Source organism: Callithrix jacchus, chromosome 12 (genome assembly GCF_049354715.1).
Source record: "Callithrix jacchus isolate 240 chromosome 12, calJac240_pri, whole genome shotgun sequence".
Classification (NCBI taxonomy): domain Eukaryota; kingdom Metazoa; phylum Chordata; class Mammalia; order Primates; family Cebidae; genus Callithrix; species Callithrix jacchus.
Window position 1 is genome coordinate 39,362,921 of NC_133513.1, and position 22,606 is coordinate 39,385,526.

The 22,606-nt window shown below is 39.5% G+C and overlaps 1 protein-coding gene across 4 annotated transcripts in view; it reads left to right on the forward strand.

Annotated features, from left to right (window-relative positions):
- Positions 1-22,606, forward strand: part of ERCC6 (ERCC excision repair 6, chromatin remodeling factor) — a 104,514-nt gene that overhangs the window by 70,499 nt on the left and 11,409 nt on the right. For all 4 annotated transcript variants that reach the window (XM_078345342.1, XM_017978911.4, XM_009009555.5 and 1 more), the window contains 2 exons: positions 21,072-21,276; positions 22,157-22,235. In XM_078345342.1, coding sequence (XP_078201468.1) covers positions 21,072-21,276; positions 22,157-22,235 — 284 coding nt within the window. The remainder of the gene's footprint in view (positions 1-21,071; positions 21,277-22,156; positions 22,236-22,606) is intronic.

The window sequence follows — 22,606 nt, forward strand, 5'->3', positions numbered from 1 at the left end:
TCTAACTTTTTGGATTAGAGGAAACATGCCTGGTGCTCACCCATGGCCAGGGATTGTGCCTGTCCTGCCAGCTAGACTGGAAAAATTTTTCATGGGGCATTGGGTATAATACAGAGTAGGAGGTCTTGATTCTGTCGCAGGGAATGATCAGCCTTACAGTGAGCACTGCTTCAGCCCCACCTGCATGTTTATAGGAATATACAAATACCCAATATCCAACAGGATGAAATTCACAATGTCTGGCACCCAGTCAAAAATTACTGGCTGGATGTGGTGGCTCAGCCTGTAATCCTGGCGCTTGGAGAGGTTGAGGTGGGTTGTTTGCCTTAGCCTAGGAATTTGAGATCAACCTGGGCAACATGGTGCAATCCTATCTCTACAAAAAAATGAAAAAAATTAGCTGGATGTGGTAGCACACACCTGTGGTCCCAGCTACTTGGGAGGCTGAGTTGGGAGGATTGCTTGAGCCTGGGAGGTTGAGGCTGTGGTGAGCTGTGATCATGCCACTGCACCCCAGTCTGGGCGCAGAGTGAGACCCCATCTCAAGAAAAACTATGTATAACCCAGTTTTTAAAATGGACAAATACTTTGAACAGACTTCACCAAGAAAGATATGTAGATGGCAAATAAATATATGAAGCTTATTAATATTATTAGTTATTATGGAAATGCTAATTAAAACGATAATGAGACAAGACTGAGCACACTAAGTGTTGGTAAATATGTGAAGAAGTTGGGTCTCATACACACCTGGTGGGAATGTAAAAGGGCACAATCACTTTGGAAAATTTTCTTAAAAATTAGGCATGCACCTTCCTTATAATAAAGCCTTTTCAGTCTTGGGTGTGTATTTGCCCAAGAGAAATAGAAAGATATGGTCATACAAAGGCTTGTACATAAATATTCATAGCAGCTTTATTAGTAATAGTCAAAATGGAGAAATGCACAAATGTTCACCAACAGGTAAATAGTTAAACTAACCATGGCATATCAAATACTAATAAACAGGCCAGGCGTGGTGTCTCATGCCTGTAATCCCAGCACTTTGGGAGGCCTAAGTGAGCAGATCGCCTGAGGGCAGGAGTTCGAGGGCAGGAGTTCAAGACCAGATTCGACAACATGATGAAACCCCATCTCTACAAAAATACAAAAATTAGCTGGGTATGATGATGGGTGCCTGTAATCCCAGCTACTTGGGAGGCTGAGCAGGAGAATCACTTGAACCTGAGAGGTGGAGGTTGCAGTGAGCCGAGATCGTGCCATTGCACTCTAGCCTGGGTGACAGAGTGAGACTCCGTCTCAAAACAAGAAAAAAAAGCTAATCAACAATGGAAGGAAATAGAGTATTGATACATGCTACAGCATGGATGACTTTCAGACTAATAAGATTAGTATATACTCTGATGCCATTTGCATAAAATCCTAGAAAACACACAGTCATGACAGAAAGTAGGTTGGTTGTCTGGGCCTGGAGTATGGGAGGGTGAAATCACAAAGGGACATGAGTTTTTCAGGGATGGCTATGTTTATTGTCTTGATTGTAGTGATAGTTTCATGGTATGTCATAATGTCACAACTTACCAAATACTGTACTTTGGCAGTTGTTATATATCAGTTATACTCTAACAAGCTCCAAAAAGCAAAATACAATGAGGAGATACTGTTGTCTCCAATTTCATTTCAGTGCCAATTTCATTTTGAGGCCCTTTCCATGTTTGTAGTTCCCTTCAAGACCTTCATTCACAACCTACTGACTTACTCCTCAATCCTAGGATACATGGTAGTTTTTTAGAATTTTTAACCTGAACTATGGCAAAAAAACAGTTATATTAACTAGAGTTCATATTTGTTTATATTTCTTTTTGTCTTTAAGTTTTTGGTTAGAACACTACTTGGGTCAAAATAACTTGGTTCTTTTTTCTCACCCTTCATTGTATTATTATCAGTGTGTACTATCAATTTAAAATACAGTAAGTTAATTTGTTTGTATTCTACTTTAGGGTTTCTTCCCATCCTTGTTGACTCTATGTTATCTTCTGAGTAGTAACACGTTAACACAGTTACAAAAGACAAAATACACAAAAAGGTATACTCAAAGAAGTGTCATCCCTCACCCTGTCCCCACCCCTTTTTTCCCTTTCTAGTCTGATGAGTTTCTGGCATTTCCTTCACGTATTTCTGTATTAGTCCCTTTTCACACTGCTGATCTAGACATACCTGAGACTGGACAATTTAAAAAAGAAAGAGGTTTAATTGACTTATAATTCAACATGGCTGGGGAAGCCTCATAATCATGGAGGAAGGCAAGGAGGAGCAAGTCACATGTTTTGTGGATGGCAGCAGGCAAAGACTTTGTGCACAGAAATTACTGTTTTTAAAACCATCAGTTCTCATGAGAGTCATTCACTATTATGAGAACAGCACAAGAAAGACCTGACCCATAATTCAGTCACCTCTGGGTTCCTCCTATGACATGTAGGAATTGTGGGAGTTACAATTGAAGATGAGATTTGGGTGGGACACAGCCAAACCATATCATTCCACCTCTGGCCCCTCCCAAATCTCATATCTTTGCATTTGAAAACCAATCATGCCTTCTCAATAGTCCCCCAAAGTCTCAACTCATTTCAGCATTAACTCAGAAGTCCATAGTCCAAAGTCTCATCTGAGACAAGGCAAGTCTCTTCTGTCTATGATCCTGTAAAATCAAAAGCAAGTTAGTTACTTCCTATATATGATAGGAGTACAGGCATTGGGTAAATACAGCCATTCAAAATGGGAGGAATTGACCAAAACAAAGGGGCTACAGGCCCCACACAAGTACTAAATCCAGTGGGGCAGTCAAATCTTAAAGCTTCAAAATGATCTCCTTTGAATCCATGTCTTGCATCCAGGTCACTCTGATGTAAGAGGTGGGTTCCCATGGTCTTGCGAGGCTCCACCCCTTTGGCTTTGCAGGGTATAGACTCCATTCTGGCTGCTTTCATGGGAGGCATTGAGTGTCTGCAGCCTTTCCAGGAGCACAGTGCAAGCTGTCAGTGGATCTACCATTCTGGGGTCTGGAGGACAGTGGCCCTCTTCTCACAGCTCCACTAGACATTACTTCAGTAGCGACTCTGTGTGGGGGCTCCAACCCCACCTTTCCCTTCTGCACTGCCCTAGCAGAGGTTCTCCATGAGAACTCTGCCCCTGCAGCAAACTTCTGCTTGGGCATCTAGGCATTTCCATCTACCTTTTGAAATCTAGGTGGAGGTTCCCAAACCTCAATTTTTTTTTTTGAGACAGTTTCACTCTTGTTACCCAGGCTGGAGTGCAATGGCGCGATCTCGGCTCACCGCAACCTCCACCTACTGGGTTCAGGCAATTATCCCGCCTCAGCCTCCTGAGTAGCTGGGATTACAGGCACACGCCACCATGCCTAACTAATTTTTTGTATTTGTAGTAGAGATGGATTTTCACCATGTTGACCAGGATGGTCTCGATCTCTTGACCTCGTGATCCACCCGCGTCGGCCTCCAAAAGTGCTGGGATTACAGGCTTGAGCCACCACACCTGGCCAAACCTCAATTCTTGACTTCTGTGCATTTGCAGGCTCAACACTATGTGGAAGTTGCCAAGGCTTGGGGCTTGCACTGTCTGAAGCCACAGCCTGAGCTCTATGTTGACCCCTTTCAACCATGGCTGGAGCAGCTGGGAAGCAGGTCAAGTCCCCAGACTGCACACAGCATGGGGACCATGGGCCAGGCCCATGAGACCACTTTTTCCTCCTATGCCCCTTGGCCTGTAATGGGAGGGGCTGCCATGAAGGTCTCTGACATGCTCTGGAGACATGTTCCCCATTGTCTTGGGATTAACATTTGGTTCCTTGTTACTTTTGCAAATTTCTGCAGCCAGCCTGAATTTCTCCTCAGAAAATGGGGTTTTCTTTTCTATCACATGGCCAGGCTGCACATTTCCCAAACTTTTATGCATTGCTTCCCTTAGAAAACTGAATGCCTTTAACAACATCCATGTCATCTCTTAAATGCTTTGCTGCTTAGCAATTTCTTCTCCCAGATACCCTAAATCATATCTATCAAGTTCAAAGTTCCACAGATTTCTAGAGCAGGGGTAAAATGCCACCAGTCTCTGCTAAAACATAACAAGAGTCATCTTTGCTCCAGTTCCCAACAAGTTTCTCATCTCCATCTGAAACCATCTTAGCCTGGACCTTACTGTTCATATCACTATTAGCATTTTTGTCAAAGCCATTCAATAAGTCTCTAGGAAGTTATATAGTTTCTCACATTTTCCGGTCTTCTGAGCCCTCCATACCATTCCCATCTCTAGCTGTTAGCCAGTTCCACATTTTGGGGTATCTCTTCAGCAGCACCCCACTCTACTGGTGCCAGTTGACTGAATACTATTAGTTTGTTTTCATATTGCTGATAGACATACCTGAGACTGGGCAATTTATAAAAGAAAGAGATTTAATCGACTTAACAGTTCCATATGGCTGTGGAGGCCTCACAATCATGGCAGAAAGCAAGGAGGAGCAAGTCACATCTTACATGGATGGCAGCAGGCAAAGAGAGCTTGTGCAAGGAAACTCCAGTTTTTAAAACCATTAGATCTCATGAGATTCATTCATTATCATGAGAACAGTGTAGGAAAGACTTGTCCCCACAATTCAGTTACCTACCACCAGGTTCCTCCCATGTCACATGGGAATTGTGGGAGTTACAATTCAAGATGAGATTTCGGTGGAGACCCAGCTGAACCTTATCAGTTTCTTTTTGTGGAAATAAGTAGGTGCATGTATAATTTCCTGTTCCCTTATTCTCTTACACAAAAGATTCTACACTATATTCCCTTCTGTACTTTTATTATTTATTTATTTATTGTACTTTAGGTTCTGGGGTACATGTGCAGATCATGCAGGATTGTTGCATAGGTACACACATGGCAATGTGGTTTGCTGCCTCCATCCCCCGGTGTGGTGTTTGATTTTTTATTCTTGTGTCAGTTTTCTGAGAATAATGGTTTCCAGATTCACCCATGTCCCTACAAAGGATGCAAACTCATTTTCTTATGACTGCATAGTATTCCATGGTGTACATATGCCACATTTTCCTTGTCCAGTCTATTGTTGATGAACATTTGGGTTGGTTCCAGGTCTTTGGTATTGTAAACAGTGCTGCAGTGAACATTCATGTGCACATGTCTTTATAATAGAACAATTTATAATCCTGTGGATATATACCCAGTAATGGGATTGTTGGGTCAAATGGAATTTCTATTTCTAGGTCCTTAATGAAGTGCTGCACTGTCTTCCACAATGGTTGAACTAGTTTACACTCCCACCAACAGTGTAAAAGTGTTCCTATTTCTCCACATCCTCTCCAGCATCTGTCTCCAGATTTGTTAATGATCACCATTCTAACTAGCGTGAGATGGTATCTCAATGTAGTTTTGATTTGCATTTCTCTAATAATCAGTGATGATGAGCATTTTTTTCATATGTTTGTTGGCCTCATATATGTCTTCTTTTTAAAAGTGTCTGTTCATATCCTTTGCCCACTTTTGGATGGGTTCGTTTTTTTCTTGTAAATCTGTTTTAGTTCTTTGTAAATTCTGGATATCAGCCCTTTGTCAGATGGGTAGATTGCAAAATTTTTTTCCTATTCTGTTGGTTGCTGGTTCGCTCTAATGATTGTTTCTTTTGCTGTACAGGAGTTCTGGAGTTTAATTAGGTCCCATTTGTCTATTTTGGCTTTTGTTGCTACTGCTTTTGGTGTTTTATCATGAAGCCCTTGCCTATGCCTATGTCCTGAATGGTTTTGCCTAGGTTTTCTTCTAGGGTTTTTATGGTGTTAGGTCTTATGTTTAAGTTTTTAATCCATCTGGAGTTAATTTTAGTGCAAGGTGTCAGGAAGGGGTCCAGTTTCTGCTTTCTGTACATGGCTAGCCAGTTTTCCCAACACCATTTATTAAACAGGGAATCATTTCTCCATTGCTTGTTTTTGTCAGGTTTGTCAAAGATCAGGTGGTTGTAGATGTGTGGTGTTGCCTCCAAGGCCTCTGTTCTGTTCCATTGGTCTATATCTCTGTTTTGGTACCAGTACCAGGGTGTTTTGATTACTGTAGCTTTGTAGTATAGTTTGAAGTAAGGTAACATGATGCCTCCATCTTTGTTCTTTTTGCTTAGGATTGTCTTGGCTATGCGGGCTCTCTTGGTTCCATATGAAGTTTAAGATGTTTTTTTCCAGTTCTTCGAAGAAGGTCATTGGTAGCTTGATGGGGATATAATTGAATCTATAAATTACTTTTGGCAGTATGGCCATTTTCATGATGCTGATTCTTCCTGACCATCAACATGGAATTGTTTCTTCATCTGTTTGTATCCTCTCTTATTTCCTTGAGCAGTGGTTTGTAATACTCCTTGAAGAGGTCCTTTACATCCTTTGTTAGTTGTATCCCTAGGTATTTTATTCTCTTTGTAGCAATTGTGAATGGGAGTTTGCTCATGATTTGGCTCTCTGTTTGTCTATTATTGGTATATAGAAATGCTTGTGATTTCTGCACATTGATTTTATATTCCGAGACTTTGCTGAAGTTGCTTATCAGTTTAAGGAGATTTTGGGCTGAGATGATAGGCTTTCTAAATATACACTCATGTTGCCTGCAAATAGAGACAATTTGACTTCCTCTTTTCCTAATTGAATATCCTTTATTTTTTTTTCTTGCTTAATTGCTCTGGCTAGAACTTCCAATATTACATTGAATAGGAGTGGTGAGAGAGGGCATCATTGTCTAGTGCCAGATTTCAAAGGGAATGCTTCCAGTTTTCGCCCATTCAGTATGATATTGGCTGTGGGTTTGTCATAAATAGCTTTTATTGTTTTGAGATATGTTCCTTTAATACCTAGTTTATTGAGAGTGCTTAGCATAAAGGGCTGTTGAATTTTGTCAAAGGCCTTCTCTGCATCTATTGAGATAATCATGTGGGTTTTGTCTTTGGTTCTGTTTATGTGGTGGATTACATTTATAGACTTGCATATGTTGAACCAGCCTTGCATCCCCGGGATGAAGCCTCCTTGATTGTGATGGATAAGCTTTTTGATGTGCTGTTGCAGTCATTTTGCCAGTATTTTATTGAAGGTTTTTGCATCAATGTTCATCGTGGATATTGTCCTGAAGTTTTCTTTTTTTGTTGAGTCTCTGCCGGATTTTGGTATCAGGATGATGTTGGTCTCATGAAATCATTTGGGAAGGATTCTCTCTTTTTGTATTGTTTGGAATAGTTTCAGAAGGAATGGTACCAGCTCCTCTTTGTACGTCTGGTAAAATTCAGCTGTGAGCCCATCTGGACCTGGACTGTTATTGGCTGGTAGGCTATTAATTGCTGCTTCAACTTCAGCCCTTGTTATTGGTCTGTTCAAGGTTTCAACTTCTTCCTGGTTTAGGCTGGGGAGGGTGCAAGTGTCCAGGAATTTGTCCATTTCTTCTAGGTTTACTGGTTTTTGTGCATAGAGTTGGTTGTTGTAACCTCTTGATTGTAGTTTGTATTTCTGTGGAATCAGTAGTGATATCCCATTTATCGTTTTTTATTGCATCTATTTGAGTCTTCTCCATTTTCTTTTTTATTTATCTGGCTAGCAGTCTGTCTATTTTGTTGATCTTTTCAAAAAACCAGCTCCTGGATTTACTGATTTTTTTGAAGGGTTTTTTATGTCTCTATCTCCTTCAGTTCTGCTCTGATCTTAGTTATTTCTTGTCTTCTGCTACCTTTTGAGTTTTTTTGATCTTGCTCCTTTAGTTCTTTCAATTTTGACAATACGGTGTTGATTTTAGATATTTCCTTGCTTCTCATGTGGGCATTTATTGCTACAAATTTCCCTCTGCATACTGCTTTATGTGTCCCAGAGATTCTGGTATGTTGTGTATTCATTCCATTGGTTTAGAAGAACGTCTTTGTTTCTGCCTTCATTTCATTGTGTATCCAGTCAACATTCAAGAGCCAGTTGTTCAGTTTCCATGAAGCTGTGCGATTCAGAGTTAGTTTCTTAATTCTGAGTTCTAATTTGATTGCCGTGTGGTCTGAGAGACCATTTGTTATGATTTCAGTTCTTTTGCATTTGCAAAGGAGTGATTTACTTCCAATGATGTGGTCAATTTTAGAGTAGGTGCAGTGCTGTGCTGAGAAGAATGTATATTCTATGGATTTGGGGTGGAGATTTCTGTAGATGTCTGTGAGGTCCACTTGGTCCAGATCTGAGTTCAAGTCTTGGATATCCTTGTTAATTTTTTTTCTTGTTGATCTGTCTAGTATTGATAGTGGAGTGTTAAAGTCTCCCACTATTATTGTGCAGGAGTCTAAGTCTCTTTGTAGGTTAAGAACTTGCTTTACGTATCTGGGTGCTCCTGTATTGGGTGCATATATATTTAAGATTGTTAGTTGTTTTTGATGCATTGATCCTTTTACCATTATGTAATGCCCTTCTTTGTCTCTTTTGATCTTTGTTGGTTTAAATTCCATTTTATCAGAGACTAGCATTGCAACTCCTGTTTTTTTTCTCTCCATTTGCTTGATAAATCTTCATCCATCCCTTTATTTTGAGCCTATGTGTGTCCTTGCACAGATAGGTTTCCTAAATACAGCACACCAATGGGTCTTGATTTTCTATCCAATTTGCCAGTCTGTGTCTCTTGATTGGGGGATTTAGCCCATTTATATTTAAGGTTAATATTGTTATGTATGAATTTGATCCTGCCATTTTGAGACTAGCTGGATGTTTTGCCCATTAGCTGATGCATTTTTTTCATTGTGTCAATCGATGGTCTTTACCATTTGGTACATTTTTGGAGTGGCTGGTACTGGTTGTTCCTTTCCTTGTTTAGTGCTTCTTTCAGGAGCTCTTGTAAGGCAGGCCTGGTACTGATGAAATCTCTCAGCAATTGCTTGTCCATAAAAGATTTTCTTTCTCTGCTTATGAAGCTTAGTTTGGCTGGATGTGAAATTATAGGTTGAAAGTTATTTTCTTTAAGGGTGTTGAATATTGGCCCCTACTCTCTTCTGGCTTGTAGGGTTTCTGCTACGAGATCCTCTGTGAGTCTGATGGGCTTCCCTTTGTGGGTAACCCAGCCTTTCTCTCTGCTGCCCTTAGCATTTTTTCCTTCATTTCAACCTGGGTGAATCTGATGATTATGTGCCTCAGGGTTGCTATTCTTGAGAAATATCTTTGTGGTGTTCTCTGTATTTCCTGGACTTGAATGGTGGCCTGGCTTGCTTGGGTGGGGAAGTTCTCCTGGATAATATCCTGAAGAGTGTTTACCAGCTTGGATTCATTCTCTCCATCACATTCAGGTACACCTATCAAATGTAGATTAGGTCTTTTCACATAATCCCATATTTCTTGGAGGCTTTGTTCATTTATTTTCACTGTTTTTTCTCCATTCTTGCCTTCTCGTTTTATTTCATTGAGTTGATCTTCTATCTCTGATATCCTTTCTTCTGCTTGGTTGATTTGGCTATTGAAACTTGTGAATGCTTTGCGAAGTTCTCATGTTTTTCAGCTCAATCAAGTCGTTTATATTCTTCTCTAAGCTGTTTATTTTAGTTAGCATTTCATCTGACCTTTTTTCTAGGTTCTTAGTTTCTTTGTATTGGATTAGCACATGTTCTTTTAGCTCTGAGAAGTTTGTTATTACCCACCTTCTGAAGCCTGTTTCTGTCAATTCATCAGACTTGTTCTCCATGCATCTTTGATCCCTAGCTGGTGAGGAGTTGTGATCCTTTGGAGGAGGAGAGGCGTTGTGGTTTTTGGTGTTTTCATCCTTTTTGTGCTGGTTTCTTCCTATCGTAGTGGCTTTATCTACCTGTGGTCTTTGTAGTTGGTGACTTTCGGATGGGGTCTCTGAGTGGACGTCCTTTTTGTTGATGATGAAGTTATTTCTTTCTGTTTCTTAGTTTTCATTCTAACAGTCAGGCCCTTCTGCTGCAGGACTGCTGGAGCTCCACTCCAGACCCTGTTTGCCTGGGCATCACCCGTGTGGGCTGCAGAACAGTAAGGGTTGCTGCCAGTTTCTTCTTCTATTATCTTCATCCCAGAAGGGTACCTGCCAGATGTCAGCCTGAGCTCTCCTTTATGAGGTGTCTCTTTGGTTATACAGGGGTTGAGGAGCTGCTTGAGGAAATAGTCTGTCCCTTTTAGGAGCTCAAGTGCTGTGCTGGGAGCTCCATTGTTCTGTGCAGAGCTGCTGGGCAGGTACTTTTAAGTCTGCTGCATCAGAACTCATAACAGCCTCTTCCCAGGTGCTCTGTCCTAGGAAGGTCGGCTTTATTTATAAGGTCCTGTCGTGCTGCTGCCTTTTTTCATAGATGCCCTGCCCCACACAGAGTAGTCTAGTTACAGTCTGCCAGCAGAGGTGTTGCTGAGCTGCTGCAGGCTCTGCCCAGCTGCTGTGTGAACTCCCTCAGTAGTGGTGGTTGCCCTTCCCCCAGCTGAGCTGGACTGTCCTGGCTCCAGCTGCGCTTGCTGCAAAACTCAATCCAGAGCATTTCAGATTGCTTGGTGTGTGGGGATGGTACCCACTGAGCCAGATCATCTGGCTCTCTGTCTCTGCCCCCTCCCTTTCAGTTGAATTGGTGGCTCTGTCTCCCAGGTTTTCCAGGAACGAGTTGAAATGGCCGCCCAGATTTATGTGAGTTTCTCTGTGCCAACCCAGCACTGGCTGAAACCGCCGTGCTGAGAACTTGTGGCGCTTTTTGGCCTGGGAATCTCCTGGTCTGTGGGCAGTGAAAATTTGTTTGGAAATGCTGTGGGCACTCACCCTCTGCATTGTTCTTGCTGGGAACTGCACTCCAGAGCTGTTCCTATTTGGCCATCTTGGATCCTCTCCGTTCTGTACTTTTAAAAAGAAACTTCATATATCCTGACAGCCACTCCATAATTAGTTAGCAGAGAGCTCTTCCTCCTTGTAGCAATTTTTATTGCTAGAGTGCTCTGCTATGTTGACCTACAGGTTGAACATCCATGATTCCAAACCCCAAATCTAAAATGCTCTAAAATCAAAAACTTTTTGTGTACTGACATGATGCCAGATGTGGAAAATTCCACATCTGACTTGATGTGATGGATCACAGTCAAAATGCAGTCAATATTTTGTTTCATGCACAAAATTGATGAAAGTATTGTATTAAAATTACCTCTGGGCTATGTGTGCAAGGTGTGTGTTAAAAATATATAAATTATGTGTTTAGACTTGGGGCCCAGCCCCAAGATATTCCATTATGTATATGCAATTATTCCAAAATCTGAAGAAGTCAAAATCTGAAACAAGCATTTTGGATAAGGGATATTCAACCTGTACCACAGTTTATCCACATATGAGAATTTAGATTGTTTATAGCTTCTTTCAGCCACAATGCTGCAGTAAATAATGCTGTGCTTATACAAGAAGGATTGCTAGATCAGAAGGTAAACACAAATGTAAGGTTGTTTTGTTTGGTTGGTTTTAATTTTTTTTGAATAATGCCCAACTCCCTTTTGTAAGGTTTAGATCAATTTGAATTGTCACCAGCAATGTACAACTGTCGGTTCCCAGAGCCTTGTCAAGAGTGTGGTGTTATACTTTTAATTTTTCCCAGTCTGATAGGTGAGAAAGGATATCTCAAGTTTTAACTTGCATTTATTTTCTTTGAGTTAAATTGAACTTTTTATAGGACCATATATAAATTTATATAAAAATATATATTTAAAAACATGTTTAAAAATTTTTTCTTCATGTGAATTTGTCTGTTCATGCCTTTTGTCCATTTTCTAAATAATATTTTTGGCCCCCTTCCCCCCTTAGTTTTAAAGAGTTCTTACTATATTAGGGATGTTAGCTTTTCATTTTCCATGTATTTTACAAATATTTCCTCATGGGATATCCTTTATTACTTATGATGACTTTTTTTCTATGAAACAGGTTTTTAAAAAATAAATTTGCCAGATTTATCTGTTATTAATTTGGAGTCATAGTTCTAAGCCTTTTCTACGTATAGATCATATGATAATTCACCATATTTTCTTGTATTACTTGTATGGTTTTGCTTCTTACGTTCAGATTTCTGATCCATTTGGAGTATGAAGTGTGGATTTTATCTTGTTTCAAATAATGCCCCAAGTTTTCTAGCATCACTTATTTCAAATCTGTTTATCTCAGTGATTTGAGATGCCACCTTTATCATGTAGTACCTTTCCATATGTAGTTTGATCTATTTCTAGTTTCTGGTTAATCTCCTGTTCTCTCTCTTCCTTCGTCAGCACCAAACTGTTATAATTGGAGAGCATGTTTTATTGTCCAATATGGTGTCACTTTACATTTTCCGTGTTTTCTGATATGTTCATGAAAGTTTTTTGTTCTATATGAACTTCGGCTTCAGTTTGTCTGGCTTCATAAAAAAGCTTGATATTTTTATTGAGATTGCATTAAACATATAAATTAACTCAGAGAGAATGGTTATTGTCATTCTAGTCAAGAGCAAGGGAAGTCTTTCTGTTTAAGTCTGATAGTATATGTTCCCAGGAGTGTTTTTACGTCTTCTCTGTTTAAGCTTTACACATTGTTTGGGTTTATTCTTAAGTGTATTAATCTTTTCTGTTACTATAGATAGAATTTTATCACCATTATATCTTTAGCTGGCTATTGTTTGTAAATAGGAAGATTTTAGGTGTCTGTATGTGAATTTTATATATTTTTTATTTCCTGAATTATTTTACTGTTCAAGTTTTATCATTGATTCTCTAGGTTTTCTAGGTGTACTATCATTTTTTTTTTTTTTTAAATCCTCAGAAAGAAAGTTGTACTTTTTCATTTCGGTTCTTATGTCTCTAATTGATTTCCCTCTTGTAATTACACTAACACATATGAAATAAATATTAAATATTGGAGATAGTGGACATCTTATCTTTCCTATTTTTAGTGGGAATAACCTCCTGTGTTTACTCATTAAGATTCTGGTGTTAAGATGAAGGCATATGTTTTATTAGATTAAAGAGGTATTAATCAATTCCCAATTTTCTGAATGTTTTCATCAGACATGAATGTTAAATTCTGTCAAAGGCATTCTTAGAATCTATAGGAATATTATTTGTGGAGATAATAAACCATATTAAGTTTATTACATAATAGATTTTCTAATATTAAACCAACCTTGAATTCCTAACTTTGAATTCATAACTTTTACTTTTTTGTAGTGTATTTTTTGTTGTTGTTGCTTTTGGATTTTGTCTGCTAAAGTATTTGTATTTTCTCATTTATGTTCCTGTTATATTGTTATGTAATTTTCTTTATATTATATGTATTATGTTTACTTTTCAATATATACTTTTTCATAAAAAGAATTTGAAAAATTCTTTTCATTTTCAGTTCTTCGGAATAATTTATATAGCATTGGGACTAGCTGGTATTGGAAGATTTGTTAAAATTTTCCTGTGACACTACCTGGCCCTCATGTTTTTTTGTAATGTAGTTTCTTGGCACCTTTCTTTTTGTTCTGTAATTTTGGTCTGTTTTCCTAGGAAACTATGTATTTTGTCTAGTTTTCAAGTTTCCATTCAGGTATATAAAATAATTTTTAAATGATTTTTAAAATGTGTTTCTGTTTCAAAAAAATTTCCCTCTCGTCATTTATAATTTTGTATATTTTTCCTCTTTTCATTGCTTAAGCTAAGTTAGTGGATTGTCTGTTTTGTGATTTTTTTTTACATAAACCAGGATTTTAATTTATTAATTAAATTAATGGTTGTCTTCTACCTCATTAATGTTTGCTTTTATCTTTAAAAGCAAGATAAAAGTTCTTCCTCATGCTTTTGTTTTTGTTTTATTTTGGTAGGAGTTTTTGACTTAATGTTTTTCTTTTTATAACTTTACTTGAAAATTAATTTATTTTCATTCTTTTTTTAGTGCTTTTTTTCTTTTTAAAAATTCATTTTTATCAGTTCAAGTATTTCTTTACTTTTTAAAAAATTATCCTTTAAATTCTGGGTTACATGTACGGAACGTTTAGGTGCCATGGTGGTTTGCTGCACCCATCAACCTGTCATCTGCATTAGATATTTCTCCTAATGCTATTACTTCACTAACCCCACCACCCCCTGACAGGCCACCGTGTGTGATGTTCCCCTCCCTGTGTCCATGTGTTCTCATTGTTCATCTCCCACTTACGAATGAGAACATGTGGTGTTTGGTTTTCTGTTCCTGCATTAGTTTGTTAAGAATGATGGTTTCCAGCTTCATCCATGTCCTTGCAAAGGTCCTGAGCTCATCCTTTTTTATGGCTACATAGTATTCCATGGTTTATATATACCACATTATCTTTATCCAGTCTATCATTGGTGGGCATTTGGGTTGGTTCCAAGTCTTTGCTATTCTGAACAGCACTGTGCTGCAGTAAACATATGTGTGCATATGTCTTTATAGTAGAATGATTTATAATCCTCTGGGTATATATCCAATAATGGGATTGCTGGGTCAAATGGTATTTGTGGTTCTAGATCCTTGAGGAATCAACACACTGTCTTCCACAATGGTTGAACTAATTTACACTTGCACCAATAGTGTAAAAGCATTCCTATTTCTCCAGCATCTATTGTTTCCTGTTTTTAAGATCCTCTCCAGCATCTAGTTTCCTGACTTTTTAAGGATCACCATTCTAACCTGTGTGAGATGGTATCTCATTATGGCTTTGATTTGCATTTCTTTAATGACCAGTGATGTTGAGCTTTTTTTTCTTCATATGTTTGTTGGCTGCATAAATGTTGTCTTTTGCAAAGTGTCTGTTCATATCCCTCACCCACTATCTGATGGGGTTGTTTTTTCTTGTAAATTTGTTTAAGTACCTCATAGATTATATTAGCTCTCTGTCAGATAGGCAGATTGCAAAAATTTTCTCCCATGCTGTAGGTTGCCTATTCACTCTAATGATAGTTTCTTTTGTTGTGCAAAAGATCCCATTTGTCAATTTTGGCTTTCGTTGCCACTGCTTTTGGTGTTTTAGTCATGAAGTCTTTGCCCATGCCTATGTCCTAAATGGTATTGCCTAGGTTTTCTTCTAGGGTTTTTATGGTGTTAGGTCTTATGTTTAAGTCTTTAATCCATCTTGAGTTAATTTTTGTATAAGGTGTAAGGTGGGGGTCCAGTTTCAGTTTTCTGCATATGGCTAGCCAGTTTTCCCAACACCATTTATTAAATAGGGAATCCTTTTCCCATTGCTTGTTTTTGTTAGGTTTGTCAAAGATCAGATGGTTGTAGATGTGTGACGTTATTTCCGAGGCCTCTGTTCTGTTCCATTGGTCTATATATCTGTTTTTGTATCAGTACCATGCTGTTTTGATTACTGTAGCCTTGTAATATAGTTTGAAGTCTGGTAGTGTGATGCCTCCTGCTTTGTTCTTTTTGCTTAGGATTGTCTTGGCTATGCAGGTTCTTTTTTAGTTCCATATGAAATTTAAAGTAGTTTTTCCTAATTCTGTGAAGCAAGTCAATGGTAGCTTGATGGGGATAGCATTGAATTTTTAAATTACTTTGGGCGGTATGGCCATTTTCACAATGTTGATTCTTTCTGTTCATGAGCATGGAATGTTTTCCATTTGTTTGTACCCTCTCTTATTTCCTTGAGCAGTGGTTTGTAGTTCTCCTTGAAGAACTCACATCCCTTGTAAGTTGTATTCCTAGGTATTTTATTCTCTTTGTAGCAGTTGTGAATGGGAATTTACTCATGGTTTGACTCTCTGTCTGTTATTGATGTATAGGAATGCTTGTGATTTTTGCACATTAATTTTGTATCCCGAGACTTTGTTGAAGTTGCTTATCAGCTTAAGGAGATTTTGGGCTAAGATGATGGGCTTTTCTAAATATACAATTATGTCATCTGCAAACAGAGACAATTGGACTTCCTCATTTTCTATTTGGATACCCTTTATTTCTTTCTCTTGCCTGATTGCCCTGGCCAGAAATTCCAATACTTTGTTGAATAGGAGTGGTGACAAAGGGCATCATTGTCTTGTGCCAGTTTTCAAAGGAAATACTTCTAGCTTTGCCCATTCCGTATGATACTGGCTGTGGGTTTGTCATAAATAGCTCTTATTATTTTGAGATATGTTCCATCAACACCTAGTTTATTGAGCTTTTAATATGAAGGGGTGTTGAATTTTATCAAAGGCCTATTCTGCATCTGTTCAGATAATCGTGGTTTTGTCATTGGTTCTGTTTATGTGATGGATTACATTTATTAATTTGCATATGTTGAACCAGCCTTGCATCCCAGGGATAAAGCCAACTTCATTGTGATGGATAAGCTTTTTGATATGCTGCTAGATTTGGTTTGCCAGTATATTATTGAGTACTTACGCATTGATGCTCCTCAGGGATATTGGCCTGAAATTGTCTTTTTTTGTTGTGTCTCTGCCAAATTTTGCTATCAGGATGATGCTGGCTTCATAAAATGATTTAGGGAAGAGTCCCTCTTTTTCTTTTGTTTGGAATACTTTCAGAAGGAATGGTACCAGCTCCTCTTTGTACCTCTGGTAGTATTCAGCTGTGAATCCATCTGGTCCTGGGTTTTTTTTGGTTGGTAGGCTATTGATTACTGCCTCAGTTTCAGAACTTGTTAAGTCGTCTATTCAGGAATTCTACTTCTTCCTGGTTTAGTCTTGGGAGGGTGAATGTGTCCAGGAATTTATCCATTTCTTCTAGATTTTCTAGTTTATTTGCAGAGAGGTGTTTATATTATTCTTTGATGGTAGTTTCTATTTCTGTGGGATCAGTGGCGATATCTCCTTTATCATTTTTTTATTGTGTCTGTTTGATTCTTCTCTCTTTTCTGTATTAGTCTGGCTAGTGAGACTGTAAGGCTGGTTGCCTTGCTGGGAGCTCGGACACGCCCATCCCTCTCCCTGCCTGAAAATTACATCACCAGAATATACCTATCATCTAGCTCCACCTTGGAAATCCCCTCTGCACTCAGCACCTAGCCTGCCCTTGGAAAGACCCGCCAAAACCTGCCCAATAGCACATTGCCCCATCCGGAAATCCCGCCTACCTACCTACTTGCCACGTCCATGTCCTGTTTTTCCACCACCAATCAAACACCTTCACTCCCTATAAAACCCAATGGCCAGAGGAGTCAGGGGTGACTTCTCTGGCCTCTTTCCCTGGGACCACAGAACCTCACCCAGGAGCTGAATAAATTGGCATCTAATTGTTCTCATGCTGGCCTCAGTTTCCTCATTTTAAACTCGGCAATAAACCTCGCAAGACAATAACCCTTACAGTCTATTTATTTTGTTAATCTTTTCAAAAAACCACCTCCTGGATTAATTGATTTTTTTTTTGAAGAGTTGTTCATGTCTCTATCTTTTTTAGTTCTGCTCTGATCTTAGTTATTTTTTGTTTTCTGCTAGCTTCTGAATTTGTTTGCTCTTGCTTCTCTAGTTCTTTTAATTGTGATGTTAAGAGTATCAGTTTTAGATCTTTCTCACTTTCTCCTGTGGGCATTTAGTGCTATAAATTTTCCTCTAAACATTGCTTTAGCTGTGTCCCACAAATTCTGGTACATTGTATGTTTGTTCTCATTGGTTTCAAATAACTTATATATTTCTGCCTTAATTTGGTTATTTCCCAAGTAGTCATTCAGGAGCAGGTTATTTAGTTTCCATGTAGTTGTGCGGTTTTGCATGAGTTTCTTAATGCTGAGTTCTAATTTGATTGCATCTGTGGTCTGAGAAACTGTTATGATTTCTGTTTTTTTTTTTACATTTGCCGAGGAGTGTTTTATTTGAATTATGTGGTCAATTTTAGAATAAGTGTGATGTGGTGCTGAGAAGAATGTATATTCTGTTGATTCGGGGAGAAGAGTTCTGTAGATGTCTGTTAGGTCTGCTTGGTCCAGAGCTGAGTTCAAGTGCTGAATATCCTTGTTAATTTTCTGTTTTGTTGAATTGTCTAATATTGATAGTGGGGTGTTAAAAGTCTCTCACGATGATTGTGTGGGAGTCTAAGTCTCTTTGTAGGTCTCTAAGAACTTGCTTCATGAATCTAGTGCTATAAATCTCCCTCTAAATATTGCTTTAGCTGTGTCCCACAGATTCAGGTACATTGTGTGTTTATTCTCATTGGTTTCAAATAACATATATATCTGCCCTATGAATCTGGGTGCTCCTGTATTGGATGTGTCCATATATATATATAAAGTTTCTTCATAGTGTTGATGATCTTTACGATTTGGTATGTTTTTGCAGTGGCTGGTACTGGTTTTTCCTTTCCGTATTCAGTTCTTCCTTCAGGAGCTCTTGTAAGACAGGCCTGGTGGTGACAAAATCTCTCAGCATTTGCTTGTCTGTAAAGGATTTTATTTCTCCTTCATTTATAAAGCTTAGTTTGGCTGGACATAAATTCTGGGTTGAAAATTCTTTTCTTTAAGAATGTTGAATATTGAACCCCTCTCTTTTGGCTTGTAGGGTTTCTGCAGAGAGATCTGCTGTTAGTCTGATGGGTTTCCTTTTGTGGATAACCTGACCTTTTCTCTGGTTGCTCTTAACATTTTTAACTTCATTTCAACCTGGTGATTATATGTCTTGGGGTTGCTCTGAGTTCTCAAGGAGTATTTTTGTGGTGTTCTCTGTATTTCCTGAATTTCAATATTGGCCTGCCTTGCTAGATTGGGGAAGTTCTCCTGGATAATATCCTGAAGGGTGTTTTCTAACTTGGCTCCATTCTCCCTGTCACTTTCAGGTATATCAATCAAAAATAGGTTTGGTCTTTTCACATAGTCCTATATTTCTTGGGGACTTTGTTCGTTCCTTTTCATTTTTTTTTTCTCTAATCTTGTCTTCATGCTTTATTTCATTAAGTTTATCTTCAATCTCTGATAGCCTTTCTTACACTTGATTGATTCAGCTATTGATAGTTGTATAAGCTTCACAAAGTTCTCGTGCTGTATTTTTCAGCTCCATCAGGTCATTTATGTTATTTGCTAAACTGGTTATTCTAGTTAGCAATTCCTCTACCTTTTTTCAAGATTCTTAGCTTTCTTTCATTGGGTTAGAATATGCTCCTTTAGCTCAGGGGAGTTTGTTATTACCCACCTTCTGAAGCCTACTTCTGTCAATTCATCAAACTCATTCTCCATCCAGTTTTGTTCCCTTGCTGGTGATGAGTTGTAATCCTTTGGAAGAGAAGAGGTGTTCTGGATTTTGGAGTTTTCAGCCTTTTTGCACTGTTTTTTTCCTAATCTTTGTGGATTTATCTACCTTTGATCTTTAATGTTGGTGACCTTCGATGGGGTTTCTGTGTGGACATCCTTTTTGTTGATGTCAATGCTATTACTTTCTGTTTGTTAGTTTTCCTTCTAACAGGCCCCTTTGCTGCAGGTCTATTGCTGTTTGCTGGAGTTTCACTCCGGACCCTGTTTGCCTGGGTTTCACCAGTAGAGGCTACAGAATAGCAAAAATTGCTGCCTGTTTCTTCCTCCAGAAGCTTTGTCTCAGAGGGGCACCTGCCAGATGCCAGCTGGAGCTTTCCTGTATGAGGTGTCTGCCAACTTCTGCTAGGAGGTGTCTCCCCATCAGGAGGCATGGGGGTCAGGGACCCACTTGAGGAGGCAGTCTCCCTTAGCAGAGCTCAAGCTCCGTGCTGGGAGATCTGCTGCTCTTTTCAGAGCTGGCAGGCAGGAACATTTATGTCTGCTGAAGTTGCGCTCACAGCCACTCCTTCCCCAGGTGCTCTGTCCCAGGGAGATGGCAGTTTTATCTAGGAGCCCTGACTGGGCTGCTGCTTTTCTTTCACAGATGCCCTGCCCAGAGAGGAGGAATCTAGAGAGGCAGTCTAGCTGCAGTGGCTTGAGCTGTGGTGGGCTTCACCCAGTTTGAACTTCCCTGCAGCTTTGTTGACACAGTGTGGGGAAAACTGCTTATGTAAGCCTCAGTAATGGCAGATGCCCCTCCTCCCACCAACCTTGAGCATTCCAGATTGACTTCAGATTGCTCTGCTGGCAGTGAGAATTTCAAGCCAGTGGTTCTTAGCTTGCTGGGCTCCATGGGGATGGTATCTGCTGAGCAAGACCAGTTGATTCCCTGATTTCAGCCCCCTTTCCAAGGGAGTAAATGGTTCTGTCTCACTAGCATTCCAGGTGCCACTGGGATATGAATAAAAACTCTTGTAGCTAGCTCGGTGTCTGCCCAAATGGCTGCCAAATTTGTGATTGAAACCCATAGCCCTGGTAGTATAGGCACCTGAAGGAATCTCCTGGTCTGAGGCTTGTGGAGATGATGGGAAAAGCATAGTATATGGGTCGGAATGTGCTGTTCCTCATGGCACAGTTGCTCAGGGTTTCCCTTGGCTAGGGGAGGGAGTTCCCTGACCCCTTGTGCTTCCCAGGTGAGGCAACGCCCCACCTTGCTTTGGCTCGCCCTCCATGGGCTGCACCAACTGTCTAACCAGTCCCGATGAGATGAGCCAGGTACCTCAATTGGAAATGCAGAAATCACCTTATTTTTGTGTTGATCTCACTGGGAGCTGCAGACCAGAGCTGTTCCTGTTTGGCCATCTTGCTCAACACTAATTCAAGTATTTGTTTATTATCTTTTTTCATTTTATTGATTTAAGTATTCAAGGGTATGAATTCTCTACTTGTTACTGCATTAAATATATCCCAATGATTCTGATAATGCATTATTTTCATGATTATTATTTTTAGAAATTATATAATTCTGATTTATATTTTTCCTTCATGAAAAGTTTATTAGTGGAAGGTTTTCACTTCCCTTCTAGGTAGCAGGAAGGAGATTAAATTAAATTTGTGATTAAAGTGTTATGCTTAAATTATTATAAAACAGAGACAATGAAAATACCTCATATGGTAGTGCTGACACCGTGAGTAGAAATGGCATTTGTGAAGTTCATAAGTCATTATAGCCACTCAGTAAATAGCACCTAGAAGTATTTATTGTTTTTTGTCTATCGCAACACTATACTTATACAGAGGAGAAAAGTGTCTTTCTTGCATACAAAGTGAAATACCACTGTGCTATTTCTTTTCTTGCTAGTTGGCGTGCACAGTGTCATGAAGCATGATGCCATCATGGATGGAGCTAGCCCAGATTTCGTGCTGGTGGAGGCAGAAGCCAACCGAGTGGCCCAGGATGCCTTGAAAGCACTGAGGCTCTCTCGTCAGCGGTGCCTGGGAGCAGTGTCTGGTGTTCCCACCTGGACTGGCCACAGGGGGATTTCTGGTGCACCAGCAGGAACAAAGTAAGAGATTGCTGCATGCCATGCTTGTAAGGAGGCCAAACAACTAAGGCTAGAAATAAAATTAGGGCAGGTGTAGAAGACTTATTCCCTTCAGGAATAGAAAGTCCCTCAGGGAGGGACTATAGCAGCCAAATCTGGGTGACTTGGATAAACACTGTTATAACTTTGCCTTCCTTCTTGCTTTCATCCCTTGTTTTCCAAAGTGGATTCAGGGGAAGAATTGATGGTTTTTTTTTTTTTTGAGAGATGGTGTTGATAAAAATAGTAAGAGATACAGAATAATGATTAAACTTTAATGAGACAATTAGCCAATTTACAACACACAGTAATTACTTTGCTATTCAGTATGCTCTTTTAGAATGATTTTCCTACCTGGAATTGAGGGTGATTCCCATCATCTTTTGAACAAAGATACTGAGTTGTTTTCATTCTGAGAGGCAGCAGTTACTTTCTTTTCTTTTGTTCTTTTGGAGATGGGGTCTCGCTCTGTTGCACAGGCTAGAGTGCAGTGGTGTGATCTCAGCTCACTGTAGCTTTTGCCTCCCAAGTAGCTGGGATTACAGGCACCCGCCATCATGCCAGGCTAATTTTTGTATTTTTAGTAGAGAAGAGATTTCACTATGTTGACCAGGCTGGTCTCAAGCTCCTGACCTCGAGTGATCTGCCCGGCTCGGCCTCCCAAAGTGCTGGGACCAGCAGTTACTTTTTAGGAGAGTGGAATGGAAGAATCAGGGTGATAGAGCAGAAATGGTGTGGCTGTGAAAGCATAACCATGCAGTTGGAAATGTTTCCAGGAAGAGGTTCATTGTTGAAAGAGTATTTTGATCTCTAAGTCTCAAAAGCAAACATTTAATCTGTTGTGATTCTTTTCCTTCTTTAGGAGTAGATTTGGTAAGAAAAGGAATTCTAACTTCTCTGTGCAGCATCCTTCATCAAAATCTCCAGCAGGGAAGTGCCAGGTAATATGATAACCTTTCTGCTTTTCAGGGTGAGACTTGCTTGATTGGATGCTGTGAAAATTTCAGCTGATTGTGGATATGAAGAAAATATTTATCTCTGGTATAATGACACCTGATATTTGTGTTGTGCTCTGATTTACAATGCACATTCACTTGAATCTAAAAGGACCCGCTGATTTCCTAGACAAAGTCTTTAACCCAAGATCCGTAGCAGCATTTCTGTTTTGCCATTAGAAGGTTAACACAGGGATAGGTATGTCGCTGCCGAGACAGCTTGCCTTGTCTAGAGGGGAAGTGCCAGCTCCAGAGACCACAAGCCTCTGAAATGAAGGTCCAGAAACTGCCTTGAATGTTGCTGTCTGTAACTCACG